Source organism: Populus nigra, chromosome 15, assembly GCF_951802175.1.
Source record: "Populus nigra chromosome 15, ddPopNigr1.1, whole genome shotgun sequence".
Taxonomy (NCBI): domain Eukaryota; kingdom Viridiplantae; phylum Streptophyta; class Magnoliopsida; order Malpighiales; family Salicaceae; genus Populus; species Populus nigra.
This window is the reverse complement of record NC_084866.1, coordinates 14,036,231-14,062,649: the sequence shown is the minus strand read 5'-3', so window position 1 is coordinate 14,062,649 and position 26,419 is coordinate 14,036,231. Positions and strand designations below refer to the sequence as shown.

Here is a 26,419-nt window from a genome sequence, read left to right as displayed (position 1 = left end):
CTATTAATAAGAGACTTGTTCGAAAATATTGGAGCATATAAAAAGATGGAATCACATGTAGGAGGTCATTGTATATTAAAGGGTTGTTTAAAAATATAGTAAGAATTATTTTTTGCTCAAAAATATATTAAAATAATATTTTTTATTTTATTTTTTAGAAATTATTTTTGACATTAGTACATTAAAAAAATCTAAAAACACAAAAAAATTGAATCAAAGAAAAAAATTAAAAAAATATTTTTAAAAAACTTTTTAGAAACACAAAAATAAACGTGTTTTAAAACCTCACAATATCCTAATATAATTGAAATTTCTTTCATTTTTTTCATAAAAAAAACCCATTAGTTTGTTTTCTAAGATAAAATGGTCACGAGGTCTTGGGGACTATGCATCAAGTAAGTCTCTTCCTCATTAGTTGAATTTCATAAAAAGAATTAATTGAAATGATGCCAATTAGTAACACTGTCAAGTATAAACTATAGTTTCATCATCTTGAAACTTTTAAGTTAATTTTTGAATTTAATTAAATATTCTCTCTATTTAATTCCACTATCATTGGATATTGTCTCCTAAGTAACTTAATTATTGCTTCCTTTTCTACTTCAAGCTTATGCAAAAAGGTCAAAACAGAATTGTTATAATTACAATTATTCAAGCATGCATGAAGCTATCTGGTGAATTAGCGAAGCAATTAGATAGTGAAAAATTACCCACAATTTTCTACCATCTGTAAATTCCTATAACACAAAGAATATTACAGTTACTGAGCAAAAAAAATAGAGGAATGATGAAAGGCATAGATGCATGTTCCTTGATGTCCAGGCATGGACAACCATAAGAACAAAATAGGGAAAAGGATAAGAAACCTATCAAGTATATTTCTTGATGTCCAAAGACACATACAGACAACCAACAGTAGTGTGTGTTTCTTTCTTGCATGAACAGGATGTGAACATTGTTGTCTGTAAGCACAGCAGATTTCTGTGTTTTTACCTCCTTTGTTTAGCAACTTAAAGACCATTTTTTTCCAAGAGGGTTGCTTGCAGTGTTATTAAACCCTACGGATTAACTTGGTCACATGTCGATTCTTAGATATTATTCCTGTTGGGTCTTATATAGAACTAGAAGATTAACCCAAGACTTGATTTGATTCAATTTTTTAAAAAAATATTATCGTTTTAGATTGATTGAAGTTAACTAATTAATGCGTACAACATATGACTCGAGTATTTAACTGAGTCAGCTGGTTTTTATAGCCATGGGTGTTGGAAATGAGATGGGATTAAGACAAAATGACATTGCAGGTTGTAGGGAAGGGAGGGAGGGAGAGCTGAAAAAGAGCCAATAATGCGATGTAGGATAGGAGACAGAGGGCTGCTTTTTGAGTACTTTGGGAATAAAATGCTGTCTCTCTACGAGGATTGGCGTGAAGAGAGAGACTCTCCTTTTTTTTTTGCCTTTTCTTGATAACTAAATATTTTTATACAAGCAAAAGATGATAAACATGAAGAACAAAATAAAATCATCCTGAAAAAATAAAGAAGAAAACAATTTCCTTTTTATCTCTCATCGCAGTCTAGCCTTCTTTTAATCCAACTTTTCTCTTTACTACTTTTTTTGAATTTCTGCTGGTTTTGTCTGTCCATTCAAAGAAGATGACGTGGAAAAATGAAAGGTAAGCTATCTCTGCCTATGGATAATAAATTTTGAATCCCGGGTCCTTCTTGTGGACTTTTTTTTTATCCCATGAAGTACTATTGGTTATAAAATCTGAATTGGTCTATTAAATCAACTTTATATTTAGCGTTAATCCACAATTTAATTAAGCGATTAAAAACTTAATGATTTGAGTGAAATCTCATGACTTGAGACCTTTTCAAAGTCAGGTTTTAAAATTATAGAAATAACAGATGTAAAGGTGTAAACTTTGTTGCTAATTATAAATAAATTGGTGTTATTTTGATAATCCAGGTGTGCTAGTATTCTCTCCTGTTTGTATGTAATCTTATTCCTGTATTGATTAATATATATTAAACGCACCCACATACAAATTTTTCTTGAAGGAGGTAAACAATGTAAGAAGAATTAGATTGAAATCTTCTTTTTGCAGCTTTTGATCATCTAGCTAGGGAGAGAATTTAGTATCTTGTATATTTATAAGAGCGTGTTTGGTAGTGTGGTTGCGGGTGCTTTTCAAATAATTTTTTGTGTCAAAATACATGTCAATGATGTTTTTTTATTTTCTAAAAATTATTTTTGACATCATCACATCAAAATGATACAAAACATACAAACCATATTAAATTTTAAAAAATAAAAAAAATTTAAATTTTTTGGAAACACAGCCACAGCCACGTTCCCAAACATTCCTTAAATCTATCATGCATGGCATGCCATTAAATTTTACCATATGATTTTGATATTTGCAAGTCCCAACAAAAAGAATATGATTGTTAAAGGTAAGCCCTTTTCTTTTTTATCATAATTATCACCAAAACATAAATCAAGTGACCTATTAGAGTACCCTTTAGAGGGACATTGGGTGATAAAAAGATGTTGCAGAGGTACTGTTAACTGTTAACTTAGGACAGAGAAAGCAATGAATAAGTGGGAATAAAAAAGAGAAAAAGCAAAAGCTAGATCAGCAGCAAGGAGTATAAAGAAGGTGGAGTGATCTAGACTTGTTCTTCTAAGACTCTACTAAGACGTCTAAGCTCTCCTTTCAAAAAATCTCACTATCCATTTTCAGTTCAAGCCTACAAAACCAGGGTGGTAGTTCTCGTTTCCTCTAAGCACAAGAGAGGAAAGTAACCAGCTTTTCTGTGAGGCTTAAAGCTTTAGGATTTGTGACAAAGAGAGAGGTGGGGGTGGTGTAAGGGGGAGAGAAAACATAAGAAAAAACTAAGGAAAGAGAGAAGTTTGGTCCTGAAAACACACTGGTTTCTTTCAAAGGGGGTGGTGTGGGGGTGGGTTTTAGCTAAGTTATGCGCTCAGGAGCTTGTACGGTCCAGCAGACCCTCACAACAGAGGCTGCTTCAGTATTGAAGCACTCTCTTAGCTTGGCAAGGAGGAGAGGCCATGCTCAGGTCACTCCTTTGCATGTAGCTGCAACCTTGCTGAGCTCAAGAACTAGTCTTTTGAGAAGGGCTTGTCTTAAATCACAGCCTCATCAAACTTCGCATCCTCTTCAATGCAGAGCTCTTGAGCTTTGCTTTAATGTTGCACTAAACAGACTCCCAACAACTCCTGGTCCTTTACTTCATGGCCAGCCATCTTTGTCCAATGCTTTGATTGCAGCCCTCAAAAGAGCACAAGCACATCAAAGAAGGGGTTGCATAGAGCAGCAACAACAACAACCTCTTTTGACTATTAAGGTTGAGCTTGAACAGCTTATCGTATCCATCTTAGATGACCCTAGTGTTAGTAGGGTTATGAGAGAGGCTGGGTTCTCTAGCACTGCAGTCAAAAACAATATAGAGGACTCTTCAGCTTCTTCTGTGTTTCAGTGTTATAGTACTTCTGGTGGGGTTTTCTCTTCACCTTGTTCACCTTCTGCTACTGAAACTCAAAGAGAAGTCATTAACCCTACTACCTTTTGGCAAAGCCATTTCTTGGCTTACTCTTCTGAGCAAAACCCAGCTCTTTTTTCAGCGCAAAAGAAAGTTTCAAGCAACTATTTCACAGATTCTGGTTCTGTGAAGGAAGATATCAAGTTGGTTTTGGAGGTTTTATTGAGAAAGAATGGAAAGAATGTTGTGATAGTTGGTGACTGTGTATCTGTAACTGAAGGTCTTATTGGAGAGTTGATGGGATGGTTAGAAAGAGGAGAGGTTCCAATGCAATTGAAACAAACTCAGTTTATCAAGTTTCAGTTTGCACCAATTTCTTTGAAGTTCATGAAGAAACAAGATGTGGAAATGAATCTCTCAGAACTGAAAAGAAAAGTGGATTCTCTTGGTGAAAGTGGGGCCATTATCTATACAGGAGACCTGAAATGGACTGTTGAAGAAACTTTTGTTAATGGAGAGGTATCTGTTTATAGTCCAGTTGATCATCTAGTCAGAGAAATCGGCAGGCTACTCTCTGAATATAGTAGCTCAAACAGAAAAGTATGGTTAATGGCAACTGCAAGTTACCAAACATACATGAAGTGTCAGATGAGACAACCTTCTCTTGAGACTCAATGGGCACTTCAAGCTGTCTCAGTTCCTTCAGGTGGACTTGGTTTGAGCCTCCATCCATCCAGGTAACTTCCGGCACCTCTATTGTCATCGTCACCGTTATTATTATTTTATCTACATATCCATTATTATGTCTAGATAGAGAAATACATAAATTCTCCGTTGGTTTTCATCAATTTCTTGAAGCTTTTTATTTTGTTTTTGTACTTTTCTATCTGTGCATCCCTTTATGGTCTGAATGAGGCAAAAAAACACTGTGAAAAGCATGGTTAGGTGGTAAGACAGGTCACAGATATGGATCATTGTCCTTGTGTTACTTTGTTTTGTCAGGATGTATACAGCAACTGCATATTGCAGATTTTTCTTATAGCAGAATCATTAGAAAAGAAAAGGGAAAAAAAGTAAAAATGAAAGGTTTTCAAGGTTGCACTTTGCTTTACTTTTTGGTTGAGTGACTTTAAATTTGATCAGTTTCATTTCTTTGAAATAATGTAGAGGTAGAATTCATTAATTTTGAACGAAGATCTTAGTCGATACTTAATAGAGTCTAGACCTAAATTTTCTAGACAACTTTTTCTTTTTTTGACTTTTATGCCTATTTCGGTTGCCTTTTTTTTTTATTCTTATAGCACTGGCTCCTCTCTGTGTGTGTGTGTGTGTGCGTGTGTGTGTGTGTTTGACACCCCAACAAGCTTGAAACATTTACTATTAGAGGAATGTTTGAATTTTTTATTGGCCCAAGACAAGATAGTAGCAGCTTAACTGTTCTGCATTTATTAGTCCACTTTGCTGTCTACCTTCAGCTTGGTTAATTGTGTTTATTAATGGATTTTGTGTAATGAACTTGTTAATGGCAGCATCCATGATTCAAGGATAAAGTTCTCCCATAACCCATCTCTAGTCCTGGAAACAAAGCCATTCATTAATGATGGCAAGGAGGAAGAGGATAGATTCACTTGCTGTCCAGAATGCAACTCTAATTATGAGAAAGAAGTTCATTCACTCAAATCAGGACAGCAGAAACATTTGCCTCCTTGGCTTCAGCCACAAGGCACAAATTCCATTCAAAAGGTAATGCAAAGATGAGGCCTTTCTGTTCTATAACAATTTGAGAAAACAATATATAAATGAACTTATCAAGTGGATAATCTATATGATATCTTTATTTAAATTTTCAGGATGAATTTGTTGAGTTGAGGAGAAAATGGAACAGATTGTGCCACAGCCTACACCACCAAGGAAGACAGAGCAACTTGAACTCAACTTTGTATAGCAATCAAAGCCTGCTTGGAAAAAATTTCTCATTTGCTTCATCATATCCTTGGTGGCCAAGCCAAAACAGCTTCTTCCCAGATTCAAATTCAATTTCCTTCGGAGATTCGGCTTTGAAGCCTAACTACAGCTCCAGTTGTGTGCCTAAATTTAGAAGACAACAGTCGTGCCATGTTGAGTTCAACTTCGTTAATGGTACTCAGAAGAATGAACCAGGTGAACCAAACTTGGATTCTCTAAAGAATACTGAAGGCAAGGAAGTAAAAATCACCCTTGCTCTTGGGAATTCTTTGTTTTCTGATATAGGCAAGCTGGAGAAGGGGAGAAGTGGTCATTTGTGCAAGTTGCTGAAAGAGAATGTGCCTTGGCAATCTGAAACCATTCCTTCAATAGTGGATGCTTTGGTTGAATCCAAGTCAAATGAAAAGGACACCTGGTTACTGATTCAAGGGAATGACACGTTGGGAAAGAGAAGATTGGCACTCGCAATTGCCGAGTCTGTATTAGGCTCTGCTGATTTGTTGCTACACTTGAACATGAGGAAAAGAGATAATGAGGTGACCTCATATTCCGAGATGCTTTCAAGAGCCTTAAGAAACCAAGAAAAACTTGTTGTTTTTGTGGAAGATGTTGATTTGGCTGAGACGCGGTTCTTGAAATTCCTTGCTGATGGATTTGAAAGTGGAAAATTTGGAGAATCAAGTAATAGAAGAGAGGGAAATGCCAGCCAAGTAATATTTATTTTGACTAGGGGTGACTCCATCATTTATGAAGACAGGAAGATGGATGATTCTGTTATCCAGATGACACTGAAGGTGAATGAAATAAGAAATGCTAGTTTTGGAACACCCAACATTGACCACAAGAGAAAAGCTGAGTGGGAGATTTCAGGCAAGTCTAAGTCTCCAAGAGTCGATGAAAAGGAAAATGCATCTTGGTTTCCTGATGAGAATGGAAACAAGAAGAAAGACTTCTCAAGGCAGTCAAGTTTCAACACCCTTGATCTCAACCTGAAGGCCGATGAGGATGACGAAAGCGAGGGAAAACCAGGGGAATTCAGCCCCATTTCAAGTGATCTGACTCGTGAGACCTCATCTGATCAGCTTAGTCCAAAGGGGCTTCTTGATATGATCAAGAACCGTTTTGTTTTCGATCGAAATCAGGCTCACGATATAGAGATGACAGAGGTTTTGTCATCCAAGATCAAGAGAAATGTTAATGAGGTTTTTGGGGATCAAAATGGGGTATACTTTAGCATTGAAGAGAGGGTATTAGGGGAGGTATTAGAAGGGTCGGGTTCTTTTGTGAATAGTCAGTTTGAGAAATGGCTAAAAGGCATCTTTCAAACAAGCTTGAAAACAGTTAAATTGGGTGGGAAAGAAGAGGGTATAGGTGTTAGGCTTTGTTTTGGATTCACTAGTGATAGAGTTTTTGAGGATGGGTTCATGGGTACATGTCTCCCCAAGAAAATCCAAGTCTCTTTCATGGACTGACTGGCTAGCTAGTCTCTTTTGTAAAATCCATCATCAAATGACATTGCATCACAATGTCCTTGTGTAACTTCTAATTTTCTTAATAGGATGTGTTTTGTTTCTTTTTCTTCTCCTTTCGCCTTTCTCTTGCTACATCCCTGAGATCCATTTCACTAGCAGATAGCCACCTCTGTCTTCATTACCGGCATCTGAATTCCCTATCAGGATATCAACTAGGCCATTGTGCAGGAAATGCAAGCCTGGACCAAGCAAAACACACACACACACACACACACACAAACACGCCATGTTGGAGATCGGGATTGCCTTCTGCAGAAAGAGCTTCTAGCTAGTCACTGAATATGCCAAACTGTGACTAAATGGTATATTGTCAGCCTTCAAGTTTCTCATTCTGGGCTATATTTTAACCCGATTCTGGATTATTCAATCTGTTTAAAATCTTCCCACTATTCAAACTTCATGGTAGATTGGAAAGGTGCTCTCCAAGACACCAGTCCACCTTAGCCAATTGTCATCTACAAGTCTATAACATGCATCTACAGGCTAGTATAAGACCAAAGATTTCAAAGGCTGAGGTTAGATAGCAGAGCTCTTCCACTTGTTTTCTGGGCCAAAAGAGGCAAAGAGTGACATTCCTCCAATAAGAAATCTTTGAACAAGTGCTGAGGTCACCATGGCACCTGCCTAAAGCTTCTTTCAAGATCGTTAATTTGACATTCCAAGTCTCCTAGCTAGTAAAGGCACAATTCCAGCCTGAATCCTGCCCTCTAGTTATTTTTTTTCAAGGAGAATGCACTGGGCCAAATTAAACACTTAATTAATTCCTTCAAGATAAGCCTATCATGCAACAGAACCGTTCAACTTGAATTGTATTCTCAGCATCCATCAATTATTGCTCCATATAAAACACCACGCAATGATTCATTCCTCATCACAAACTTAATTAATCATAATAATGAGATGATAATGAAGGAAAAAGAAAGGGAAAGGAGTGACCATGTTGCCCAAGCAATGATGAGAAAATTGACACCTCAAGAACCTAAACAATTGACTTAAAAAACATATCATCTAATTGTATAAGATTTTATACACAAAGTGGAAGGTTTTTAGCATAGAAGATGTGGAACTCACTCACTCACTCACTTGAAAAGGTTTCTTAAGAAAGTTTCTTAATTAAAAAAAGCTATCCTAGTTATTTTAATTTCCCATTCATATGCGTACTATCAAATATTTTATTTATACAAGTTGGCCTCATAATTTTAAAACACAATTTAAAAAAAAAACTACATAAGCTGGTCTCATTAAAAAAAACTACATAATTTTAAAACACAATTTGATAATCAACATGAATTTTTAACTGAATTGATTTCTATTCTTAATTTTTTTAACTGGAACTAGTATAAATCATGAATCATTTAAATTTAAAATCAACCCAACTCCTTAAACTAGATCAAACCAGAACCAGGTTTTATAACCAGGCCAAGAACAAACCTCCATCCCCCACTAAAGCCAATTACTACACTATTTGCTTAAGAAATTCATTTTTCTTAAACTAAGTAGCCTCATTATTTGACCTAAAGGACTAATAATAATAAGCAAGGATATGATTGCATCAAACGGCGGGAGTGGGGACTGTCTTCCTGTGGTAGAACATACAATTATTTCATCTCTATATGCTTTTTTATTTTTATTTTTTATCATTGTACAACTTAATTCAGATAAGCACAGCTTTAGAAAAGGCATCAAGTGTCCTATGATGTTAATTAAAGAAGAAAAGATGGGGTTTGTTGTAGGGTAATGATGGATATTTTTTTCCTTGCCATTGCTTTTAAACATGTTATCGATTTTTAACATCCTCCACTATGGTTCTTCATGAGGCTTGATTGGTGATGCCTTTCTATTGCTTGCCCACCTCCATAATTACAAAAAAAAATAAAAAAAAAAAAGTACGCCTATGGATACAGGAAGTTGTGCTTGTGCTCAAGTATTTCTTCTGCTATGTATAAATTATGAGGCCATTTAGGAGTTTTCACCGCCACCTGCGAACTGAACGACTGGAAAACAAATTCTCCTCCGGTTCCAGATGGCTTAAGCCCCGTCCCTCCAACGAGGCTGTGGAAAGAGGATGTTTTTAACCCGTTTTGGAACTGGGTTTTTTTTGGTTAAGATTTGAATTTTTTAATTTTAAATTAATTTTTTTAATATTTTTGTATATTTTGATATGTTAATATCAAAAATAAATTTTAAAAATAAAAAAATATATTTTTAAATAAAATACACTTTAAAAATAAATTTTTATTACGTTCTCAGACACGTTTTTAATCTTAAAAATAAATCTGTTATTGAATAAAAAAAAAGTAATAGTCATGTCAGAAGCTATTCATCCAAGTAATTATTTATAGTACATAATGACTCCATCACGTACGAAAGCTTAGTTATAAACCGCAACCCATCCTGGCGAGTCAGCTTTGTGACATGTCAATTAAGGGTCTGATTCAGACATAATCAGTGAAAAAAACCCGATCTTGTTTTATTTGCCAGTAATTTTGGCTTCCCTTAAAAAATAAAGAAAAAAAAAACCTACTCTCTGAACCTTAAATCAAATTGATCCCCAAGATGGGTCTTATGGATATACTACTTAGATATCTTATTGGGAAAAAAAAAAAAAGTCTAACATAATTAGTTTTTTTTTTTTAATTCCTTGACATGATTAAGTTGACACCAGATTAAATAAGTCAATCAAATTACTAAATCAACTAAGTTTTATCTTTTTATCCGGTCAACATTTTTTATTCAATTTAAAACCGAACCAAGATCAGGCTCGAGTAGTTATCAACTAAATAGAATGAACCAGGTTTAACAACAGTGTTTCTGGGACATCACTTTCCGAGAATCCTACATTCTAGATGTTCAAGAATCCGAGATACCAAACAGCTTTAACTGGACAAATGGCATCTGCTAAAGAAGGCAGAAATGCTTATAACACAATGAACAGTCAAAATAAATAAGGGCCAATGGGGAGCGGATATACATGAATTTTTGAAGTTAAATTGTTGGCATGCCTTAAACACATGATGTTTATGCTAAAGAAGTCTATTCCCCTTAAGACCCTTCTAGTTCTGTGGAAAACCATCTCTGGGGCTCATTTACTGATCTGGAGCACTTCTGATAGTAGCAGCAACCTCAAAGGTGAGAAGGATTCTCAGTGTCGCTTCATCATTTTCTTCAATGGAACACTTGAAATCCTAACTTTTCGGCATAATGCTAAATTTACTGAGATTCTTGCCAAAATCACCATTTTGTAAGATATACCAGTAGGACCCACTCATTCAACGGGTGAGATTCTTCGTGAGGTCATTCCGGGAAAAAGTTTTTGGTAAAATTAGCATCATATCAATATCTAAAGCTGATTTTAGAGGAGGGTTAGGGTTAACATCCAAGAATGAAGGAAGCTTTAGGTTAGCAAACATCATGGAATTTAATGAAGCTGTAACATGCACTCTGAATATCAATAAACAAAAGCTTTTACTATAAAATTGCCTCAGATATACACTAATGTTACACGATACAAAATTTGGAAACAAAAAAATAGAGAAGCCTAGGGTTAGAGGCTAAAGAATGTTAGAAAAAGGCCACTAAATTCATCAAATCAAGGCAAAGGAAGCTCGTATACAAAGAATGACTTAATTGGGGTGTTAATCTACGTTGCTGGGCATATCTACTGTTTCCATATAAACATATATGTTAGGGTGAGACAGCGTAATAAGTTCCCGCCCAAAGCATACTATTACTGAGAACTCAAATCAAGCAGGAACTTACGATGAATTGGAAGGTGTTTGAGTTGATGAGGAAGCCTCAGAAGGATGTAGAGAACTGTCTGGAACATCTATACCTCCTTCAATGTTGAGCAATGAATTTAGTCTTCTCTTGACTTCACTGCTTTGCAGATCAAACTCCTCAATAATCATCGACAACGCAGTCTTGCAAGATTCGTCATCCCTGAATGCTAAGGTCCATCTCCCATCAACCAGGGCTTTTGTCTTAGCCTTCCCATGAGTAATGGATTTAGCAGGATCCAAAACAGGCAAAGTAGATGGACGGATCCGCAAGTGTAACCATCTTGAATGCTTCTCATCAATTGTAGGCTGATGACACAAATCAAGAAAGATAAAGCAATTGTAAGATTAGAATCGTTCTGCCAAGGCCCAAAATAGAAGACATGAACAGAAAGAATATTAGAAGCCTCTGGTCATATTATTGAGTAGTGCATGCTCACTGAAAAATGAGCTACATGATGCATAGAAAAAAATGTCTCTGCATATATACCAATGTTATAAGAAAAAAATTCAATAATTTTCACCCAAGGAAGCAATATTAAGAAAGAGAAGGCACAAAAAACCCAGACATACATTGGAACCTGCCAGAGGAGCAACAATACGGATGATTCCATAATGCTTCTTCAAGGGTAATTCTTCTGCAAGTAGGATCCACCCAGATGTGCCCACAGAGATTGCTAAAAAGCGAAAATGGCGTTCTTTACCCCTCTCAAATGCAATCCTACAAGGCACGGCATCAACTGCATATGGCAGTGACCAGGGAGATTTAACCAAGAAATATTTTAATCACCTGACTCTCGCAACAAATTTCTAAGAAAATAAAGCCATACTTCAGAAGTTGGAAGCAATATGTCATATAGGCGAAATCATCAGTTATCAAGGCAAATAGTGCACGGGAATTTTCGTCATTGTTATATACCATCATCGTCATTGTCGTCATTGTTATTATCATCATCAATTAACCATATCAAATACCAGATGGAAAACTGACCTAGTCTCAACTCAGCGCCTAGTTTTGGACCTGAAGCGTCCAGGCCAGCAGTTCTTGCACGGGAATTTTCAGGGATATCACTTGGAAGACAGGTAGGAGGCTGGTCAGGTAAAGCTCTACCTAGGGAGAAAATGTGAAGTTGATGAAGAAGTACAAACACCTGAAATGGAAATAAAAATAAGAAATTAGAAACTGTAAAGGTACAGAAAGAAACACAGCAGAATTCCTACACAATATCTAATTGCCAAATTATGTAGGCTATTTATTCTCAATAATTCTCATAATACAAACTCAAACAGCAGGCCAAAGTCATGCATGTGTGCGTGCATACAGAGAGTATCTTTAAGTTCATTGAGTCTGTAATATCAGCAAACACCAGATCTACATCATTCTCAAACTTTATCAATTTGGAAGAAAAAAATAGCTGAGCAAGAAAGAATGCAAAAGCGAACCTTCACCACCTTGCACATTTTTTCACCAGCAATAATTGATGATTCACTGGGAAGAACATCTACAAGTCAAATAGAAACACTGAGTGAATATTAGTGAACAAACTCCCAACCCTGTAACGAATGGAAGAAGAATGTCCAAAAACACATCTAATGCACAATAGCATTACCATCAGCAGAGGACTTCTCTAATGGAAAGAGTATGCACTTTGGCTCTTTCGGAGGAGACGAAGCTTCCATTGCTAAAGTGCAAATTTAATTGGTCAAATACACAAGTCAACCACTTACTCAAAAAGTTATTTGTAACATTCAGAGTTCTACCAAATACCTCTTTTGCACTTTTTCCATTCATCACATAAGATGGACACAAGTAGATCAGGCCATGTACCTCTGGTCTCCTCAAGAAGAGCACATGTGCAATTCTTATAAGAATCCTGTGTATGAGAAGTCTAATGAATCATTACAAAATAATGATATTACTAGATCATCCAAAGAGACACAACAGCATCTACGAATGTAAGACATGCATCATGAAACTCAGTAGCATAAAATCACAATTTCAAACATTGGCTGCAATGTGACAAATACCTAACATCCCATTATGTCGCACTTTTATAACTGGCCATCATGTGTGGACACAATTCAAAAAAATTATTGGTGAGTATTACTTACTTTCAGTAATTTCAGATGCTGGCTATTGAATTCTGCCTCACTATAAGGAAGTAGCTGACGAAAAAGCCAACCACCATCCCACAATGTCTCCGGAGATATATTTGAACGGCAAAAAAGACTAACCAATGTGTGGAGTACCTGCACAACACATTACATGACTTATCAAGCATCAAGTACATAAAGGATATTTTCCCAAATGAGGAGCTCATTAACATTTTAAAGGGAATGGAGGTTGAACCATGTCAATTTTCAATTTAGTAAAGAATGTTCAACAAAGTACGATAAGCAAGCATAATTCCTGTCTGCTATGTAAGAGGAACTTCAACTTGCAACAATCGACTTGTAGCAAGGTCCATGTTTGAACGATAGAAGGTTTTGGGACATAATTTCTCAAATCATAATTTTTTATAGAAAAAGATAAAAAAATTCTATTTATTTCCTGATTTTTCTTGCTGCCTCAGGCTGCAGCTATCTAGAAGACAATGCATATCACAAGGATTATATACCTCAAGCTCCTGCTGTCAACTAAAGTGCAGGCCAATAAAAATGAAATTTCTATCCCAGAACATATTCAGATCGATAGGCCACAAATGCATTCAAAGAGCTCACATTTGACTCAAAAAGAAAAACGTACCTGAAATCTATGTGCAGAGGGGGTTGTTCCCACCTCCAGAGAAGAGCATGCTACTCCATACTGATCCTGTTATATATTATTTAAAGGAATAAGAAACAATCATTATGTGGAAATGAAAGTGTTTTGTTTCCTCAAAATAAGATAGGAAGTAACAAGCAATATCAGAACAGGATAAAAACTTCGTGGAACAAGTGTAACCACATCGCAATAAAGGAAATTCTTGATCATAATTACTTTTAAAAAAGAATAATTGATACACATGGATATATCAGTAGTGAAAAAGTTTGATTCCACAGAGAAGAGGGGCATTGTATGTCTAAGTTTGATGATGATTAATCGGAGTTGTTGAATAAATCTACATCTATTCTGTGCAGTAAAACCCTAGTTTTTCCTCAAAAACAAAAACAAAATATTCTGACAAGCAGGGTACAACAGCAAAACAACACAATACTCGCCGCATTAATTCAAACAGATACTAAAGTAATCCTCTGCCCTGCAACTAAATCAGTTTTGAATTTTAATCTTATAAGCAATCAAAATATTAACTCCTAATTATATACTGTAATCCTTCACATATTACAACAATGTCAAGACATAATTTCAATATAACCAAGATTCCATTTTTTTCCTAGATCTCGTTGCACAAGATCCACCATTGCTAATATTTCTTTTGAGGGAGAGAAAAGGGGAAGGAATCATTACCTTTAGAGTTTGCAGATAGCCATCAAGCTCACAATTAAATTCATCTCTTATAGAGCTGCTTCCTAACGAAAAAAGTTGATCTTCCCGTGAGTCCTCGCCAACCAATGCTTGCTGCAGAGAGGAGGACAAACCGATTAATTTACACTTCCTTAACCAATCAACAAGTAACAAGTTTCACCAAATATTAGTTTAGATTAGAAATAAAAGGATCTTGAAGCCCAAGTATTAGAAAAAATTAAAATCCATGCTATATTGGCAAATACACAGCTATCTTAGAGCTGCTAACAGTTAATCACTGAAAGTTGTTGACAATATCTAGCTAATAACCACAATTCGAATTCACAATTTAGTAGAAAGAAATATGATATGCATGTTGTTTGCCAAACATGAAGTGGGAAAAATGAACAAATAAGAAAGTATCCCAACACAGCTATCACAAGGAAAAACATATATTCAAAACTTACCAGTAAGAGTTTCTTGTGTTGCTTGCGCTGGGGGAGAATTCCAAGAGCATCTAGCATTATTTCATCTAATTCTACTAAAAGAGATATCCAATAAGATAACAGCAATAGAAATCAGTAGCAACAGAAGCTGAATAATTCCAAAAAGAAAACCTTTTGTTTGCAACAACGTAGCCAGCATGCTCAAAGAACCCAGAACTTGAAGATCATCTCCAACTGTAATATATGAAAGCAAAGCATCCCTGCAAGTATTACACAGATCAAGATAAAATTGGAAGGGATAGCAAACAAAGGCTGAAAAATCAGAAAGCTAGTGAATCAGAAACAGCAGTTCAAGTCAAGCAGCAGCATTTAGAAGGCAGGCAGTGCTCAGTTAGATATTCAGTTGAGCAGAGAAAGAAAACATTCTTGTCATTTTATAAAGCAAACAACAAAGAGCAGACTAAAATTGGACAGTGAGGGAGGAGATTGAAAATAGAAAGAGACTTAGTACTTCAGAATTTATTAATCTTTACCTCAAAGTTGAATGAGAAACACCTTTTGAGATAATATCTTCAGTACGAACTTGGGAAGAACTAGACAAGCTCTGCATGATCTGTTTTGAACATCCATTCACCTCAATCACATTCTCATTTTCTGGCTGCTGGATTTCATGCACATGATCAGGCACATAACCATTGAGTTTAGTTTCAGAATCTGCAATGAAAGCCTCCGGTGAACAGAAAAGAGCAGCAGCAATGGTATTTGCCAAATCTTTGATTTTAACTATGCGTAAGATGCAACAGAGCAAATATAGAGAAGTGATAGCGCCAATCTGAATATCCTGAATTCACAAGCTATCAGAGGTTAAGTAAGAACAATTTGTATTCCAAAGTCAAAAAGTGCATCAGCAGACTGTTAAAAGCCCTTGAGCTCAAAGGGAAAAATTAAAGAATGAATAAAAGCATGAAACAAGAGCAAGTTCATACATTAGCAGCATCCAACTGCAAAGATGGAAGAAGCAAAGGAAGAATCAAAAGTTGCATAATTTTGTCTGTTATTAATCTCCCAACATCAGGAATCCCTGCAGAAATAACATCACTAATATAGTAGAGATCATCCTCTATTTCATCCACAGCAGCAAGAATCGCAGTGGTTGTATCTGAGTCTGGGTTTCTGCCTCGGCAACCAAACAACAATATTTAGGACTTAAGTACTTTCAACTCACTGTGATATAAAGTTTTAATTATCCTACTCTTACTTTAGAGTTTCAGAGACCAATCCATTTAGATCGATGCACTGCTTCCGGAAATAAGTAAGCAAGTTTGAAAAATAATCAGCATGGGGGGCCTTCACAACAAATCTATTCACAGATTCATCTCCAACTGAAAACCAAGAGGAAATAGAAGAAAACTTGTTCAGTTTACAATATACCATTGAAAGAAAAACAGTTGGAGCAAAAGGAGCAGGGATAGAATAACACCTACTCACCATGATAGACATTGAGTGCCAGAGCACGGACTGCAGTACGGATCATATTCTCTTCATGGAAAGCAAACCGTATAGCCTCAACATACAGTGGAAATGAAACAACTTCTTCCTACATGCACAAAGCAGTAGAGGAAAATATCAATAAGCTATACCATGCACAGAGATGGCTTGATTTCAGATATAGCCAAGTAGAAATTAAGAAAAACATGAATAAGAGCGTGAAAATAATATAGCTAAAATTGATGCAATGTTTAGGCCAGCAAACAACAACCCCAACTAGTTGGGGATTGAGACTTTGCTGTTGTTTATGCAGCAAGCCATGCATTGCTTGTCAGCTTGAACCACTTACAATCAGCCAGGTGCCCTAGCATTTCAGTTTCAGTAGTTCTCAACAACATATAATACCCAAAAGCACTATATAGTGCTGTTCAAGCGGACTGTTGAAAGTGTCAACGATATGGTAGACTGCACGGGTATGCAATTGTCCACATCTATAAGTGCAGAAACATGCTACAGGATTTCCCTCATCAAATACAGACTCAGCATCAAATCTCAAAATTATCTTTATTTATTATTCAATATTCTTTGAACCTTCAGGCACAAGCAACATTTAAAATATACAGTAAGGAAAACAATGGGATCGTGCAATAAAAACAAAGTAGAAAAAACAGAAAAACCTACATTTTGCGTCTTCACGAACAAAGAAATTGTGTTCTTGTCAAGCTTCACACTTATTGCCCTTCGCGAACCGCAAAACATGTTGTTAGAAGATCATACTCAACACAAATTACCAACATAACAGTCAATTACCACCAAAACAACTTAAAAAACAAAACACACACCTCAAGAAAGAAATGTAGTAAGACAACAACTCCTCATTCTTAAAATCAAATGCATAAGTTATCAAAAAATTAATATGCTCATTACTGAACAAATAATCTGCAAAAACAAAAACAACTTGTTAAACAAATCCAACATCCTCCAAAACGAACAAAATTCAACACTTCAACAACCAAACTCACATATTGCGTGCTCGGATTTTAAATTCTGAATCATGATGCTCATCGTTTGCAGCAACTGACGTGAAACTGAAACAGTTCTACTAACCTTTAGTATCCTCACAAACTCTCCCATTACTTGCCTTTCCATAAAAAACCTACAAAGCACAAAGAATAACACTCAATTCATGAAAAAAAAACAGAAACCTAACCCATGGAAACAAAAATTTATACAATTTTTTATCAGTCTTACTCAAAATAGTTTGAATCATGCTGGTCTCCGTACGTTATTAATTCCGATATCGATCTCAACGCCTCTATTACAAAGTCCTTTAACATCATCATCAACAACAACAACAACAACAAAATTCGGTTCAATGAGTGTAAAATTACAAACAAAAAAAAAAACTACAATGATTTTTAATTAAGAATTAACTAATTACCTTATTAACATCATTTACAATTTGAACTTTTTGCAGCTGATCAATTAAATATCTGCAAACAAAGTAAACAAAAATAAAAAATTAGAGTTTCGTTCAAAAGATTGTCGAATTAAATAGTAGACAGTGACGTGTTTTACTAATAATTTGAAAAAAAATAAACAAAAATAGATGCAATTGACTAAAGAGTGTAAATTCCTTGAAAAATCAAAAGCGAATTGACTGTGAAACACAGTACAATAAAAAACAATCGCGCGAAATTGAGAGTAATTAGTACAATAAAAAGAGAAATTAGTGAGAACTAAGAGAGAGAGACCTGAGTTCATCTAAGGAGAAACGATCTCTGGATCTCCAAAAGGAAGACCACATGATTTGCAGTGTTAACTCGATCACAGCCGTCAGATTGAGAGAATCATTCGTTCATTCGTCCGAAGCTAATCTCTGAATTTTCCGATATTAACTTTTTCTGATTAACCGAAAACGGAGGACGATGGAGAGAGAGAGTGATCGGAGGGTGACTGGTGGTGACAAACGAAGAAGGAAAGAACACTTATTTTTTATTTTTTATTTTTTATTTTTAATTTTTAATTTTTAATTTTGGATTTCTCTCATTGATACCATTTATTGCTATAGTTATGTGTTTCGATGAAGACAGGAAAGGTAGACTTTATATTAGTCCCTATAGATTTCCTAATGTTACACTTCTATCCCTGTATTATTAAAAACTCCAATGCCAATCATAATCATTAATAGCCAGTTTTTTTTATGAAATTTAAGTTGGTTTTTTTAGTTTTTTTATACTATTTATTTGAGTGTAGATGCTAATATTTCATAACATATATGAATGAAATTATAATCACTTGGTAATGATTTATATGTTTATATTGAAATGTCAAGAATTTAATTTTTAGCAAATATTAAATATGTTTGGAATTATGATGGTTTTTGCCGTAGTGATTTTAAAAAAAATTAAAAATATATAAATTTATGTTTTCTTTAAATTTAAGGTTTTATCACAATTTAAGGTTAATTCCATAAAAACATCTCCAACTAGAAAGGCAAATAGAACCTTAAAATTAAACTTATTTAAAATCACACAAGAAACAATAAAAATTAATTTCTCATCTTTGTTGTTATCATTGCTTTTTAAAAAAATATTAACAACTAGTCACTAACACATATTAAGATTTTAGTTAAATAAGAATGATAAAAGCTAGATAAATGTATAAAAAGTGGGTTTTTATTAGTATTTTAGCAGTGGAATAGGACATAATTAAAATGTTTTTGAAATTGTTGAGGTTTTTTTGTAAGTTTTGAACTACAGGGGTAGGAGTGGAGAAGGTGAAACAAGAAGGGCTAAAATATAAAAAGGTAGAGAGAATGAATAAGCTAGAAAGGTAGAGTTGGCTAATTGTGTTGTGTTGATGTATGGGTGAGGTGGCAGTGCCATATATATTAATTAATTAATGTGTTTGGGAGCCCGAAAATACCAACCAATAGTAGCTCGAGGAGCTCTTCGAACTGCCGCCTGTTTGTGGTTGAGTTAAATTTTGCTTCTTATTATGTATATAAAGCCCATGATAGGATTGTGGGTCTAAATTCAAGAGCCCAGATTTCAGCCCATGATGGACAGTTTTTTTTTTTTTTCAACTATCAGGAATATACTTGTAACATTCCGCGCGTCAATCTCAATTAACTTTCCTTTTCGGGTAATTGTAAAGGTTTTCGGTTGATCATAAAATAATAGTTATCCTGTTGATTTAAAAACTAATCTGAATTAATTATTCATATTAAAATGATAGTGTTTTTTTTTTTTGTGTGTTGAATTTATTGAATCAATTAAGTTTTATTAAATCAATATTTTATATGGTTTAACTAGAAATCTAGATACAATTTATTTTCAAAATCTAGATTTCATAAATAAACTTAGTATAGAAATTGATTTGAAAAACAAGTTTAAATTACTATATCATTGAGTCAACCCGCAAGTTATTAGATCAACCATTTATATTAGAATTGTGCTGTTTTATTCTTTCTTTTTTGTTTATTGTCAAATTTAATTGGTTCAATCAAATAAAAAAAAACTTAATGAAAATAATTAAATTTTATTGGATTAATATTTTGTTTAGTTTAACTAGAAATTCAACCCCATCTTGTTTTATATCCCAAATTTCATGAGTCAACTCATGAGAGTGGGCAAGTGAGTTTAATAATTATATAATAAAAGGATATTTTATCATTATTCTCCTACATTTTGGATAATTGTTAAGATAACTTGGAAAATAAATTCTAATGAATGTGATTTTTTTTTTACAAATATATGAAATGTATATTTGATATCATGTAGTTTTTATGGTTATGATTTTAAAAAAAAATTAAAAAAAAAACAATTTTAGTTGTTTTAAAATATATATTCTTAATTAAAACTACGAGATAGATTTTTACCTTTAAAATAAAAAAGTAATAATAATTATACGTGAGGTCAAGCTATTTATCTGTCCAAACAATTTTTTCTCTCTCCAACGATTTCATTCCTAAAACACAGGTTCTATTAATACATGTCCAAGAGCTGCACCAGAGTCATGGGGAACACGAGCAGAAACAAAATCCTGAATGCATTGCAGCAAGAGCCATTTGAACCATAGCTAACAAAAAGATTAATTTTAGCCATGGCCATCATGCATCTCCAGAAGCATAAAGCTCTTGTTTCCCAACAAAAACCATGTGACATGTCTTCTCATTGTCACCATGGGGCTTTAGCCAGTTCTTGGAACCTAAGCTCCAGATTCTCAGCATTCACCTCCAATGTTTCAACCACAACATCTAGTCGATTCATTGTTTCTTCAACTCCCGAAATCTTTGCCTCGAGAATTCTCATCTCATTTTCGGCATTATCTTTCTCAAGTCTAGCTTTCTTGTGCCTCTCTGATTTAGCAGATAAGTTGATGAGTTGTTCCAACCTAGCAAGCAAGAAATCAACCTTCATTCCTAACCCCAGAAAGGCTTTGAGAGTCTTCTCCCACGTTGTGAAATTATCATAGGAGGTAGTGACCTTGGAAGCTCTAATGGCATCTGCAATGTTGATAGTCTCGGAAATTATTCCAGCAATTAGTTTGCAGTTAAGGCCCTCAATAAAATTCTCATGGAGAAAACATTTTTGACTGCAGCAAAGCTCATAATACTTCATTTGGAGGTGTTTGGAGAGCTCACAGTTTATAACCAAACCATTTGCTAGGATGTCGAAATCCTCGAAACTTCTCACTTCCTTAAAATCAACCACAGTTTCTGACATTCTGATTCCATCTGTGATTTCAAAGCCAAAATCCCCACTTTCATTTTCAGAATGATCTGATATAAGTCTAATGTTAGAAATACCGGGCATCGTGTTATTCTCTTCAGGATTGGTTAGATAGAGGTGTTCCAAATCCTGATATTCCATTTCTGCCTCTGCATGATCTGTAACAATGACCGTAAATAATGAAGTTATTATATTTTTAATTATTTGGGCCATCTGTAGCTTGACAAGGGAGCATAAATCTTCTGAATAGAGAAACGACTTACAAGGATTCATTTGCTTAATACAAGAATCAAATTTCAGAATGGCAAGAGCACCATCCACTTCTTCTGCACTATTTGCTTTCACAACGTAGACCTTATAACAACGCAAACATCAATAAAATTAGAAAATACCAATACATAAAATAATGATAACTTCAAATTTGGGATTTTCAATCACATGTAAGCTCGGTTTAGGATCATGGGATCCTTTTCTATCAGATAATAAGGGTTGTTGCACAAAATGTATCTCTAAATAATTGCCTCATATATCCTATATCTATCAATATGAAGAAGAAATCATGTTATGAAGGGGATTCTTATTTGAACAAATGGTACTTCGAACTTGGAATGAGCATGAAGAAATTAACATGCTTCTTTTATCTTTTGAGTTGTTCTGCCACAAATTGCTCAAGACCTTTAGTCTCTACCAGGACCGATGAAAAAAATGGAATTGGTTTTTATGGACTTGTTGAGAATGATGTTGATCTAGATGCAAAGTAACATTCATGAACGTATCACAATCAACAACTCTAAAACTTCTTCAAGCAAGTTTTACTTATTCTATTTATTTGATGGCCACAACAGAGCAAGAATTGCACTTAAGCAACCACAACCATAGTACACTTAAGAAGACAGTTCATATAATTACCTTGAATTTCGTCGGCTTGACTAAATGAAAAACCAACACATCTCCCTCCACTAAGTTGTGATCAATGGAGAACCCTCTCCATCCACCACTAAGGCCTGACTTGTGTGCAAGGTATTTTGTTTGGGAACTTTTTCCATTTCCATCTTCCAAAACAATTACTGTATCCTCATTTGGCAAATGTTCATCACAGAATTTCTTACAAAGACCCTATTTCAATAAATAAACTCATTTAATTCACTAAAATACCAATTTCATAAAATATGAAAAAGAGGGAAGGCAAATTGGGGTTTACCAGCCAAAATCCTCCACTGACATGTGAGGGCTGCATATACTTGATCAGGCTAGGGAATTCTGACGATAGACTAGCTTGAATCTCTATGGCTCTTATCATGGCTTTAGATTTAACCCCATCATTAACAACTGTGCCTCTCTTCCTTTTGTTGCTATATTTGATAAAATGGAGTCAAAATTTAATTAAATTTGAAATGAAAAACCCAAGATTTTACACCTCAAAAGAATATCAGATAGCCATTGCATTTTTTCACTAACCTTTCAGACTTCACAGAAACATTATGCAGTGCCTGTTCAAGAATTCACGGTACCCGTCAATCCATCAATCTTTACCATTCTTAACATTTAACAAGCTATGGATATTTGACACTGCATCAGAATAGTCTCTCTTTTTTTTTCATTTCAGAACAAAAAAAGCTGATCAAATATAGAATCAAAATCAAAATATTTCTAAAACCCGTTTTCTAAAAAAAAAGTAAAGAAAACAGATCATGGAGTACAGATTCTCACTTGTTTCTTAGTATTTGTTTGGGTTGAAGCCAAAACCATTTCACTTCCTTTCACCTTTGATGACCTTCCTCGCTTTGCCTACAATGAACACACAAAACAAGCAAAAATAACCAACAAGCAAAGGGGGCAGGCAGTAGACACGCGTATAGAGGAAGAGAGAAAGAGAGGGGGAACCTGCTGTGTATTTGCTTCAAGTATAGCCATTGCTTGGTGATATTTGGTAGTGGTAAACAAGGGGTAAGCTTATGTTAGAATGGAAAGGGAGCCCAAGATGGGAGATAGAAGTAGAAAGTTCCTGAGATGAAGGAGAAGATGTAGAGAGCCGTTAATTTTGAATTTTTGGGCTGTGCTTGAGTCCATACTGCTCTGCTAAATTGTCACTTCGTAGGCTTAGAGGGCTATGAAAGCCTGCCTAAAATGGAGAAAACTTTTCAACATACTTGGAATTTCTAAACTGCCATCTTTCTTTGAGCCCGCTTGCAGTGGCAATTGCGATTTAAAAAAATACTTTGGCACTGCAGAAATAAATGGGGTCTTTATGTACGTATTTGGCCTATGAGGACTTAGTGCATGTTCGGCAAAGAGTTGTGGCTGTAATTTTAAAAAAAATTTAATTTTTTTTATTTTAAATTAATTTTTGTTGTGTTTTTAAATGTTTTAATCTGTTAATATTAAAAATAAATTTTAAAAAATAATAATAATATATTATTTTAATATATTTTTAAATAAAAAATACTTTTAAAAAATAATTACAATCATAAAACTAAACAAGCTCTTAGGCCAGCCATCTCTAATGGGTTTTTAAAACAGATTTAGGGATTTATTTGGTGCATTAAAGAAATATTAGTTATGATCATCCTATATAACTCATTGTTATAAAACTCTTAATTTGGTGACCTACTGTGTTGGGGGAGTGAAATTGTTTCGTATTTTAAAAAAAATATTAAATTAATATTTTTTATAATTTTAATAAACTAATATAAAAAAATAAATTTTTTTTAATAAATTCTCAAGTAAAATACACATTACATGTACAAAATGATTGGAAATGTAGATCATCTTATATTTTTAAAAAATTTAAAAATTATTTTACTAAAATTAATTTTTATATATATTTTTAATTGTTTTAATACGTAAATTTTAAAAATAATTTTTTTAAAAAAAAATATATAATTTTAATATATTTTAAAATTAAAAATACTTAAAATACCCCTAACCAAATTTCCAAACATGCCCATAATGTCTAAGACACTCGTTGAAGTCAAGTCAATTCCAAACCGTGTTAGTTTGAATTGGATCTATCATTCAACTTTTTTCAAATTATTTTTCAAAAATAATTTCAATAATTCAATAGTATTAATATACTAATATTAAAAATAAAAAATATATATTATTTTAATATAATTTCAATTATAATACATTATCGATCATCTTTACTGACACGCTTATCAAGTTCAGTTTTACATCACAGGACTGACAAATTAGCAAAAGCAGCAAAACACTGTTAACTGACAAACAAAAGCCATTACACAGCAAACACAAAAAGGACGATACACAGTACACCATCACCATGTGACATGCCACACCACACTGCTACAAACTCTAATTACAGCCTCATCACGTAAATTACATTATAGTCCTTCATCAACACATGATTTTCAGTCAGAACCTTCAATCTCAACAACCCTAACATCGGGCCTATAACTGGCAACTTCTTGCTTAGGAATAGTAACAGCTAGCACTCCATTCACCATATCAGCCTCAATCTGATCCCTTCTAGCATTATCAGGCAACTTGAATTTGCTCATGAACTTACCATCCTCGGTACTTATTTGAAGCATATCATCATCATCAATATAAACAAGCACATCTTCTCTACCAAACCCAGGAAACACAGCTCTGAACACATGGGCCTTTGATGTTTCCTTCCAGTTCACTTGGGTTTGCCTTGGAAAGGCAGGAAAGCGAGTGGAAAACAAGGAAGGGAATGGAAAGTTTTGAAATGGGTCCCAAAGATCCAATGAAGTGAAGAAGTCTTCAGGATCCCATGTGTCTAAAGAGGCGGGATTTGTGATTGCACCGCCTTGGTTACCAATTGGGACTATTGACATGGTTTTCTGGTGTCTGAATCGTGAGCAAGATGAAGCTGGAGAGGTGGGGTTGTTGATTGATGGATATAGGTGTGATGAAAGTAAAGTGGAGAGAAGGCTTCCTTTGTGGTACTTTCTGGAACATGGGTAGGTGGGCTTTTGTCTTTTTGAGGTTGTAAGGGGTGGATTGTAGGTGAGACCATACCAAGCCTAATATCTTAATGGGCCTTGGACATCCTGTCATATGGGCCTTATTTTTCGTCATCCAAATCAAAAGAAATTATTATGGTGCATGTGCATAGTTACAAGACCTGCGCGGCGCGTGCCTCACCGGCCTAGTCTGGATTGATGAACTTTTTTAGAAAAAACAAAATTGTTTTAGGTTTTTTAAATAAAAAATCTGAGATGGACTCTGATTTCAGACTCAAGTGTCTCGAGTTGGGATATCTCTTAAATTAGATTTTAGAATCCTGAATAAGTGTTGTGCGTTTATTATATTGGATTCTTTGAAAATTATAGACACAATATAAATAATAAAATAAAATTATTCCAAAATTTTTAGAATTTTATTTTACAGATTTGGAGTTATTTAAAAAAATTTATTATCTGAATATCTGATCTTTTTTGCCTTCGAATAATTTTTTAAAAACATGATTATTACAAACTACAAGTTGTTCAATTATCTGACGTTCAATAATAATTCATATAAATTACTAGAAAAAAATATTCTAAATTTCTATTTAGAAAAAATAAATTGTTATACTTAAAGTGTATTATATTACATTCATTATTTTCTAAAATATTTTTTAATCAATTTATATTTGATTAAATTATCCTAGTTTAAGTTTTTTTTAACTTTAAATTATTTTTTTTAATTAAAAGATGAGAATATACGAGAATACTTATTGATCTCTTCTAAGTGTGTAAAAATGTTTTTGCATCAGTGAGAAACATTGATCTTGGGACTTGATATATAATTCTTAGAATATAAAATGTAATTTTTATGTTTTTATCAACTTGATTGGAATGGCTGCTAATGGTACGAATGATTATGATAAATGAAGAACACTGTCTCATCAATTTTATTACCGTTATTATTTATAGCAAAAGAAAAACTGATTGGAGTTTAGTGCATTAGTATTTTTATTTATATATAAACCGTGTTTCTAAAAAAAATAATTTTTTAATTATTATATAAAAAATAATTCTTTTATATGTTTTGAAATGCTAATTTTAAAAATAATTTTAAAAAATAAAAAATATTATTTTAACATATTTTGATATGAAATTTTTTTTAAAAATAACCATAACTATATTTTTAAATACATATTTAATAGCTTGCTGAAATTTTAAACTTGTTTTGTCTATCATTTTTTTTCCTTCTCTCTCTAGTCATTTTCTCAATCACGAAAATCAAGTCTTTGTACCAGCACTAATTCACCTAATTTTTATCATGGTTTAAGCATGATAAAAAGATTTATCATGCTTTCGTATTAACTTAGTCACACACTTAGTTTAAATTTTTGATAATTTTTTTATCAAGCAATCAAAAATTTTAATCATGTCACATTCATTCATTTTATGTTGGGATTGTTTTAAATTACAAGTCGGAGTAAAAAAAAATATCAATATATTTCATCCATTTATTAAAAACTAAACCTGTTATATTTTAAGATTAAAGTTTATTTGTGAAAGTTTTTTTTTTCTGTATTAGAGAGGGTA

At 33.9% G+C, this 26,419-nt stretch overlaps 4 protein-coding genes across 10 annotated transcripts; 1 reads left to right on the top strand and 3 right to left on the bottom strand.

Moving 5' to 3' along the window:
* The first annotated feature begins 2,690 nt into the window (after nt 1-2,690).
* LOC133674748 (protein SMAX1-LIKE 4-like) lies at nt 2,691-7,051 on the top strand. The gene is made up of 3 exons (XM_062095966.1): nt 2,691-4,246; nt 5,039-5,252; nt 5,360-7,051. The coding sequence occupies exons 1-3, from the start codon at nt 2,985-2,987 to the stop codon at nt 6,944-6,946; spliced, it is 3,063 nt and encodes a 1,020-aa protein (XP_061951950.1). The 5' UTR covers nt 2,691-2,984; the 3' UTR covers nt 6,947-7,051.
* Nucleotides 7,052-10,454: 3,403 nt separating this feature from the next.
* LOC133674791 (protein TRANSPARENT TESTA 9-like) lies at nt 10,455-18,193 on the bottom strand. Of its 6 annotated transcripts, none has more exons than XM_062096034.1 (21): nt 17,916-18,193; nt 17,603-17,654; nt 17,413-17,489; nt 17,184-17,317; nt 17,004-17,100; nt 16,843-16,900; nt 16,162-16,270; nt 15,932-16,055; nt 15,660-15,846; nt 15,207-15,514; nt 14,845-14,933; nt 14,695-14,768; nt 14,231-14,341; nt 13,529-13,594; nt 12,895-13,032; nt 12,551-12,671; nt 12,393-12,464; nt 12,226-12,284; nt 11,774-11,933; nt 11,356-11,522; nt 10,455-11,091 (listed from the first exon to the last, which is right to left on the bottom strand). In XM_062096034.1, exons 1-21 carry the CDS (start codon nt 17,966-17,968, stop codon nt 10,762-10,764), a joined length of 2,586 nt encoding a protein of 861 aa, XP_061952018.1. In that variant the 5' UTR covers nt 17,969-18,193; the 3' UTR covers nt 10,455-10,761. The 6 variants fall into 6 exon arrangements, 5 of the variants coding, with proteins under 5 accessions (XP_061952018.1, XP_061952020.1, XP_061952019.1 ...); XM_062096036.1 differs by having other exon boundaries at nt 12,551-12,656; XM_062096035.1 differs by having other exon boundaries at nt 14,695-14,765.
* Nucleotides 18,194-20,045: 1,852 nt separating this feature from the next.
* LOC133674880 (B3 domain-containing protein Os01g0234100-like) lies at nt 20,046-22,976 on the bottom strand. 2 transcript variants are annotated; one of them, XM_062096174.1, is made up of 8 exons: nt 22,782-22,976; nt 22,608-22,685; nt 22,356-22,387; nt 22,099-22,249; nt 21,807-22,013; nt 21,161-21,251; nt 20,810-21,055; nt 20,046-20,671 (listed from the first exon to the last, which is right to left on the bottom strand). In XM_062096174.1, exons 1-8 carry the CDS (start codon nt 22,809-22,811, stop codon nt 20,343-20,345), a joined length of 1,164 nt encoding a protein of 387 aa, XP_061952158.1. In that variant the 5' UTR covers nt 22,812-22,976; the 3' UTR covers nt 20,046-20,342. The 2 variants fall into 2 exon arrangements, with proteins under 2 accessions (XP_061952158.1, XP_061952157.1); XM_062096173.1 differs by having other exon boundaries at nt 20,046-21,055.
* A 1,001-nt stretch (nt 22,977-23,977) lies between these two features.
* LOC133674097 (18.5 kDa class I heat shock protein-like) lies at nt 23,978-24,815 on the bottom strand. Its single transcript, XM_062095082.1, has one exon. The coding sequence runs from the start codon at nt 24,716-24,718 to the stop codon at nt 24,266-24,268; it is 453 nt and encodes a 150-aa protein (XP_061951066.1). The 5' UTR covers nt 24,719-24,815; the 3' UTR covers nt 23,978-24,265.
* Between the last annotated feature and the right edge of the window lie 1,604 nt (nt 24,816-26,419).